We start from the raw sequence: 8,069 nt of genomic DNA on the forward strand, positions 1-8,069 counted from the left end.
TCCATGTGGCTCTTTTGGCTAAGGGAACGTGGAGGGTGGCTGGCTGGAAAGGGTCTCTCAGTTCCATCACCAAGTTCCATCCTCATTCTGCAGGAACAGCCTTGGGGCGTCCACTAAGGGCTACCTCAAGCAAGTGGCCCCTCTCTTGCTGTCTGGTATCATCACTTCCCAGCAGCAAAGGGGTCCCTCTCCCTGCCGCCTACACTGTTGCTGGAAATTAAAAGCCAGTCATTGCACATGACAGTGTTCTGTCATGAGCCCAACTCAGAAGCCAGCTGGCCCAGGGCTGCAGCAGCCACCTTGCAGAGCAACTGGCCTTTGCTGTTGGGCTACGACCACTTTCAAGCACTGGAGCCAGCCTTGAGATGCCCCCTCCCACTTGTCAGAATTGCACCACACCCCTCCCCACTCTACCAAGGGTGTGCCTAGCTGGTGGGGGTGTTTGCTCTTGGCTGGTCCATTGCAGGCACCACCCAGTGATGAAACATTTGTGGTGACCTGCTTGTTCTTGGGCCCAGGGAGCAAGACAAACTGATCTACCACCACTGGGTGGAGTGAAGGGCAGTCCTGTCCCCAGACTTAGACTAGCACTTGCCCCATTGGAGGAAACATGGCTGAGTTGGCCCAGAGGCACCTTCCTCCAACCAGGAGAATCCAGGCTGAAACCTCACCTTCCCTATGAGGTCAAGGAGCAGCTGCAGCAACACCACCCTCCAGCTGGACTAGCTGCTTGAGATCTGAGCCCAAAGACCCTTGCCCTCCCTCGCACAACACGTGAGCCCCAGGGGAACCTTCAACCTTGTTCAACTCCACACACGCTAGAATTCCATTTTTTAATTGTTTTCTTGTTCCAATATAGTTTTCTTAACCAAAAAAAACTACACCTTGTAACAATCAGAAAGTTTGGCAGCAATAAGGGTTTGTGATAGAAAAAATGGCCAAAAGAGGAGAGGGAGGAGGGAGTGCAGGGGTGCCAGGGGAGGCATTAGAAAAAATGACAGAAACCAGGGCGAGGAGGAGGAGGGTCGGAATCTGTGGCGATCCGGCGCCAGGGTCGGTCCCACGATGGCAAGGCCGGTGGCCCCGGGCGGTCGCAGCCACCTTGGACATCCTTACAACCGTTCCATCAGTAGTACCGCAGGCGGGGCAAGGCGGGCGTGTCAATACTGTGACCGCCGCAAGTGGTTGGCCATCTCATAGCACTTCTTGTTGACACAGCCACCGTGGACACCTTCCTTGCCCATCACCAGGACTATCGCTGCGAGGGACACAAGACAGGCAGATCAGTGGGGCAGAGGAGAGAATGACTTGGCCAGCTGCCCCCCACCCAATGATTCTGCTATGTAAACTACTTCTGTTGGAAAGCGGTATACAAATAATCTTATCAACACAGGCCCACCCCACTGACTGCCAAAGGGCAAATGAGCAGCCTGGCTCTCCCAAGACCCTTCCAGCCAGTGAGAGCTTCATTGCTCAGTTATACAGAGCCTCTATGAGGCTGCTATGATGCTCCGGTTTCAAGCATTTTCAACCACTGTGCCGTGGGAGTTTGGGGCAGGATCATTTGTTAGTAGGGTCACCGGGGGATGCAGGCTCCTGCTGTCACTGGGGTGGGCCTTATCAATTGTCAAAAACTAACAGTGTGCCTATCAGTGTGCTGTGAGGTGAAAAGGGTTGAAAATCACTGTGCTATTCCTTGGACTCCACTGCTGATATGTTCATATCTGGATCCTTTCCATGGAAAGACCAAATGCCACCAAAATCTGGCAAGAGCTCTGCTGAGAGGAAGAAAGAACGCGCCGTGCTGGGCCCAGCAGAATGGTGGAACCCTGTGTACTTGGCAGGGAGGCTGATGCAAATGGTGGCGGGTGAAGGGCACCCCATGCACAAGGAACCTGCTCTCGGTGCACGGCCCACAACCCATGTTTAGCATCATGTGTTTGGCTAGTCACCACCACACCCCAATGTGATACAAATACTGTAGGGCAGCCCTATGCTAGGCAGGTTTAGGATAGGACAACCCGGCTGTGACATCACTCTGTGGGACTTGGACACAACGCGGCTGCTCTGCCGAACCCCACATTCCTTCAGAGCCAGGCGATGGCAGAAAGGCCAGCAGAGAAGGGAAAGAGGCACCACGGCATGGGACCAAAAACCTCTCCTCTTCCAGAAGCGGCCGTGGCCCCCCCCCCCGGTTCCAAATGATGTGTCCCTCCAGCTGCCCCAACACCACACTCCAAACAGTGGCGGCCTTCTCTCCGAGGGGGCTGGATTAGCAGGCAGCTGTTCACACCCCTGCCCCACCTTGAGTGGCCAGGCACAGCTGCGGGGAGAGGAATCCAGGCAGCTGCCAGAGACCTCGACAGCTGGAAGAGGTGGCCTGGAGTGGGGTGGGGGGAAGGAAGCCTGCCCAAAGCTACTCACTCTTGTTGGTCATGGCAGCAGTGATGTTGTATGTGGGGTTCCCGCCTGTGCTCTTGGTCCGCAGGTCCATGGTGCACTCGCCATCTATGTGCAGGCTGTCCCGGATGACTGAGCACTTCTGGCCGCCCAGCGTCAGCCCGTTCACAAAGAGGCCGCTGCGCTCCTTTCCCACCAGGGTATTCACTTCCGCCGGCTGCAATAATAGGAGATAACAGGTGAGAAGCTGTGACCCTCATTTCAGCCCTGGCCCTGCCTCTCCTGTATCCCTGCCCGGCAGCTACTCAGAGGACCCAGAGACTCACACCCTGCCCTGCTACCCCAGGCCCCCTTTAGGACAAGAGGCTTGTCGAGACCACACCTCCACCCAACAAGGTAGGCTGCTCAAGATCACCCCGCCAAAGAGCACCAAAGGACACCTGGTCAGCTGACCGCACAGCATTCCTCCGCCACTCATCTCCCCAACATTCATACAGACAAAAAAGCGGGGCACAGCCCAGACCGGCCCCCTACCTCTGGGTCTAGCAATCATATGGTGAGGAAGGCAATGTTTAAGGGTCAGGGCCTTATCTGGAATTACAGGGCTCTCTGGGGGAGAAAAAGCAGCTCTGGATGCCAGTGTGGTCTGCTTCCCTCTGACCTAGACCCCCGAAGCCCCACAGGTTTTGAGGGTGCAAATGCCTCACATGCCCCAATGTGTGCACAAGAAGCGGCTACATGTAGGTACTGGAGCTGAACACGCTCAAGGCTCTTCTTCAAAGTCTGGACCTTGGCCTCTAAGCCATTTCCCAAGAGGCAGCAGGAGCCAGGAGGCTCTGCCTGGAAGATGCTGGGGCTCCACATAGACCCCACCAGGTCTCTGCAAGAAATCCTCACACCACACAGGTGGTTCTGCTGCTGTGAGCAGGCCACAAGCTCAGAGACTGGGCTCCTGCTGCTTACTGGCAGGGGGCAGCACCAACTTCCTCCCCGCCCCACAGTCCCACCTGGGACGCTCCCAGAAGCACACAGAGGATCCGGGCTGCTGCTGACAAGGGTCCTCTGCCTGCCCTTCAGCCTCAGTCACATGGAAACCCCCTCAAGCTTGAGGGGGAGAGAGAACCCTGCCCCTCCCACCAGACAAACGCCCCTCCCCCAATTAAGCCCTTGCTCCAAACAGGCATTAAAGCCTGCCAGCCCCCCCTCCTCCTTTCCCTCTGCCTGACTGATACCAGCCATGGGCAATTCCTGATGAGAGCCTGCCTGGGGACGGGCGGAGAAGGGCTGGGCTGGCACCAGTCCCTGTGGCCAGGTTGCACATTAACCAGCCTGTGCACACGCCCTGGGTTCTGGCAGGAGCCCTGGATGGGAGGCCACCAGCCCCACTGCCCAGGGCCAGCAGAGGTGCTCCCTGTGGATTGGCCAGAGACCCTCAGCCGCGTTCAGACCCGCAACCCTGCAGCTCCCCGGGAGGCCGCACAAGCAGGAAGCCCAAGTCCCCGAAGGCGCAGCTCGCCCAGCAGACGTGCCCTCCGGCCACGGGCGAGGGAGGTGCGCCGCCACGCCTCCCCCGCCTCCCCCCACGGCTCAGGGGCGCCAGGCCACCCCCAGCGCAACCTCCGAGGCGGCTCCCCCGCGGAGGCCCCAAGGAGGGCTTTCTCCAGCGCCTAATCCCCTCCGGCACGCGCAGCCCACAGCGCCGGCGGCGGCTGGGCAGGGAAGGCCCGGGCCGCGCAGGCTCCACGCCCCGCCAGGCCTGCCCTGCACTTCCGCCGCCGGACTGCAAGAGCCTCCCTCGGCGGCTCGGCCAGCGCCGTTCCCACTGGAGGCCCGGAGCGCGGGACCAGTCCGGCCGGGGACGTGGCGGGAGGCCCGCCGAGCGCAGTGGCTCCGCCCCGGAGCTTTCCGCCCCGAAGCCCGGGCCTGCCTGCCTGGGGCGTGGAGCCACTTCCGCGCCGCAGCTTCTGCTTCTCGGCGGGGCTTCGGCGAGGGGCCCTTCGCGGGAGGCGGCCGAGCCGGCCCCGCCCCGCGAAGGGAGAAGCTGCGCCTCGGGACGAGCCCGCCGGGAGGCGCGCCCGGGACTGCTGAGCGGAGCGGAGCGGGGCGCCAGCCCGCAGCGCTCTGGGCGGGGCAGGCAGGAAGTCGGCCCGGGGAGCCGCCCCGCAGCGCGGGGCTCGGGCCCGGACTCGGCCCCCGCCGCTTGCCCGCAGCCAGGCCGCGTGCAGCCGTCGCCCCCCGGACGCCGGGAAAGTTGCGGCCCTCCGGCCGGCCAGCCACGCCCCGGGCCCTCGGCTTCCCCGGGGGCGGGGGGACCCGAGGCCGCCGCCCGCCCAGCCTGACTCACTTCCTCCGCCGGGCGGGCGGGCGGGCGGAGGCGCTTCCCGGGCGCGCCTCGCACAAAGGGCGGCGCCCCCCCGTCCGGCGGGGGACCGCGAGGGGGCGCCCGCCCCTGCCCGGCCCTGCCCGCCCCGCCACGCGGCCGCCGGCCACGCACCGTGATGTTGGCGAAGGTCTTGCCGGGGGCGGCGGCCCAGACGGAGGGCACGTCCTTGTAGCCCACGATGGCCGCGTCCTGGCAGGTGTCGTCCGCCATCAGGCTGTCGATGTAGCAGTTCCAGCCGCTCATGCTGAGGCCGGGCGAGGGCGAGGGCGAGGCGAGGCTAGGCGAGGGCGGGCGGGCGGCGGCGGCGGTGCTGACGGGGCGGGTCGGGCGGGCGCCTCGTGCTGTGCTGTGCTGCGCTCTGCTCTGCCGCTGCCGCCGCCTCCGGACGCGCAAAGGAGCCTCCCGCGGGCCGCGCAGCCAAGAAGAAGGCGAGCGCCGGATGCGGGTTCAGTGGGGCGGGGCGTGGGGCGGGGCCCCCGCGCACGCGCACCGCGCCGCTCCGGCCGGCCGGCCGCTGGGGGCGCTACAGGGGAGGGAAGTCCCGCGCCAGAGACGGGGCGCCCGCCCAGATTCCTGCTCGAACTCTGCCGCCCCGAAGCCCGGCTCCCCCGCGCAGCGAGCCCGCGTCCCCGCCCGCCAGCATCGCCCTCCGTGCTCTTGGGCGGGGAGCGCTGCCGCCTCGGCCCGGGCAGCGGGCCGGGGACCCGTCCAGATCGCTGGCTGAGCCTCTTACCTCGCCAGGAAGCCTGACGGCTCAGCGGCCTCGTCCCTCCTCGATTAAGGAAGTTCCGAGGAGACTCGCGGAGCCCCGCCGGCACTACGCAGACCCCACGCCGCTGCCCCCCTCGCGGGCAGGTCTCGCGCCTGGGAAGGCTCCTGCCAGGACTCGCGCCGTCCGGACGCAGGAGGGAGCCTTGCCAGGCGGGAGAGGCGCGGGCTGCTGCTGCCTGCCCTGCGAGGGGCTCCACAGAACTCCTCGTCGGTCAGGACGCCAAACGCCCGGAAACTGGCAGCTGCAACGGGCCGGGCCTTGAGCCGCGAGCACAGGGCGCGACGCTGCAGCCTCCGGGCGGGGGGCGGAATGGGACGCCCCTTGGGAGCCTGCCTCACTTTCCCACGGGGCAGCTCCACGCGCAGTCAGCCAGCGGAGCGGCAGCCAAGACCACCTCCCGGGACAGGGCCCGCCTGCCTGCAGGCTCAGTCTGCAGGAAGGAGCCCTCCTGTTAACCGGCAAGCAGGGGGAGAACAGCCCTCCTGCTTCTGCCCAGCAGGCTGGTTTTCGGGGGGGGGGGGATGGAAGCCGCCTGGGGAGGAAGAACCATTTAGGGACTTACTTGGTTATGTGAACTACCTTTGCTGACCAGCAACAGGCACGTGCAAGATTCGTAATCGTGTTTAAAAGGACAGTACTGCACTGGGGGTCTGCAGCAGCAGGACTGTGAGTCTTTCAGGTGCCAGGACACACTCTGTGGTTCCAGCTGCAACTGAGTCATCTGCTTACCCCTTGAAAACCATTATTAACACCTTGTGGGGGAGCAGTTGGGGCACTTGGGTAAGCTGGGAGAGGGGGTGGACTTGAGGGGGAGATACTAGAAGCTCAGGCTCTCTGCGCAGGTTAGGGTGCTTTCTGGGTGGGGCCAAGACCCCTTCATTCTATGGGAGGGAAGTGTTGTGGCCTTGAGTAGGGAAGGATGGGAACCAGGACCCCCTAAGCAGAATTCCTGCCCCTTCTGGGCTGAGGTTCACATGGTCATAAGAACACCTGAGCAGCTGAGCTATTGCATCACAGCATAACATCTACCTGGTCCAACATCCTGTTTCCATGGTGACCCAGCAGGTAGCCCACCTGGAAGCCAGGAAGCAATAGCCCTCCCCCCAGGGTGGCAACTGGCCTGGCATTTGGCCTCTGGACTGAGGGTGGTCTCCAGCCAGTAGCCACGGACAGACCTCTTCTCCATCACCTCTGAAAGTTGGTCAGATTCCTATCTGGAGCTCTCAGAGCTGAGGCCATTGATCCCTCCTTCACCACTGATCTCATGCCCATCAGTGTCACTGGATCGCTCCAAGTCTGAGGGCAATGAGAGGAGGGGGACAAAAGGGTCTTTCGGTCCCCTTTCTGCATATCAGGCAACACTTAATCAGCCTCTGCCATTGTGTCCCTTGCGGTGCTGTCTTTTCATCTCAACCAAAGAGCCCCAAAAAGGCTTAGACGTCAAAACTGCAAATGTGTGTGTAGAAGAATCTTTGAAAGTCTGTTTCTGTCACTTCTGCAATCCTGAAAGGTGTTGTAATTTGTATAATTGGACAAGTCGCTGCAATTAGTGGGTGATGTAACTGTTACTTGGAACTAGTTTTGAAATAGGTGTTTCATGTTTTACTGGAGGGTGGTTTTATGTCAATAAAGATCTGTATTTCCTAAATACTTTGCTTTTTTCTCTGATCACCAGTCACTTGGGTTGGCCTTTTTGGCGCTTTTTCCAGCCCTGCACATTTGGGTGGAGAGACCTGTGCACTGTATCAGAAATGCAGCCAAAGTGTTACAGCATTGCCAGCATCCCATTTCTGAGAGGCCCTGCCAACGAATGGCACTTTGGGCACCACCATTGCCACAGGTACTGAGGCTTCCCAGATCATCTTGGATGGATGTGCCAGGATGTGCACAGCCTGACCAGCCCCTGATGCCCCCACCCCCATGGCCTTTGCCCAAGGGCTTTACAATACCAGAATTGTGCTGGGCTAACACAACTGGAATGAACAATGAACTTCAACTGCTGTAATCAGAGTGCAACCTCAAACCACTCCCTCCCTGATTCCCTCTGGCAGCTACTGATTGGGGCTGTTGATTGGGTGGGGTCCCATTATTCATGTCACAGTGATGACCTGTGAGGGTGGTGGGTGCCACTCCACCTCAGTGTGCTTAACCCCAGAGCCACAGCGACTCAAGAGTGCTGGTGCTGGGCAGTGAGGAGGCGGTGCTGTGCCCAGGGACACGGCAAATAAGACAGCAAGGCACACACAACACACGTGCATACCCACAGACTCCCAGCTTTGCAGTATTGCGGATAGCAGAGCCCCAGAACAACAGGTGAGTTCCACCCCCCTGAAACCTGGCACCAAATGTTTGGCACCTGGGTGCCAAATGTTGCCCCCACCCTTAGCAGGTGATGTGCCAGCCTCTGCTTCTCCCAGTGGAGGCAAGTGGGGGGGTGTGTGTGTGCAGAAGCAGCTGCCCCATGCCAATCTGCTGCCTCAGGCAACAGCCTCAAGGACGGGCCAGCCCTAAGTG

At 61.5% G+C, this 8,069-nt stretch overlaps 1 protein-coding gene across 1 annotated transcript; it reads right to left on the bottom strand.

The window, feature by feature from the left end:
- Positions 1 to 819: 819 nt before the first annotated feature.
- Positions 820 to 5,225, bottom strand: PFN1 (profilin 1). The gene is made up of 3 exons (XM_066610968.1): positions 4,895 to 5,225; positions 2,425 to 2,617; positions 820 to 1,258 (listed from the first exon to the last, which is right to left on the bottom strand). Exons 1-3 carry the CDS (start codon positions 5,024 to 5,026, stop codon positions 1,161 to 1,163), a joined length of 423 nt encoding a protein of 140 aa, XP_066467065.1. The 5' UTR covers positions 5,027 to 5,225; the 3' UTR covers positions 820 to 1,160.
- Positions 5,226 to 8,069: the final 2,844 nt, after the last annotated feature.

The sequence above is a fragment of the Tiliqua scincoides genome, unplaced genomic scaffold (genome assembly GCF_035046505.1).
Source record: "Tiliqua scincoides isolate rTilSci1 unplaced genomic scaffold, rTilSci1.hap2 HAP2_SCAFFOLD_110, whole genome shotgun sequence".
Taxonomy (NCBI): domain Eukaryota; kingdom Metazoa; phylum Chordata; class Lepidosauria; order Squamata; family Scincidae; genus Tiliqua; species Tiliqua scincoides.

What these genes read in the sequence shown, in the direction of transcription:
- PFN1 (XM_066610968.1), bottom strand. Translation starts at nt 5,026, where the DNA reads ATGAGCGGCTGGAACTGCTACATCGACAGCCTGATGGCGGACGACACC. An exon ending in AGACCTTCGCCAACATCACG is followed by an intron (nt 2,618 to 4,894) that starts GTGCGTGGCCGG and finishes CTATTATTGCAG; the next exon opens with CCGGCGGAAGTGAATACCCT. An exon ending in TGCTGCCATGACCAACAAGA is followed by an intron (nt 1,259 to 2,424) that starts GTGAGTAGCTTT and finishes TGTCCCTCGCAG; the next exon opens with CGATAGTCCTGGTGATGGGC.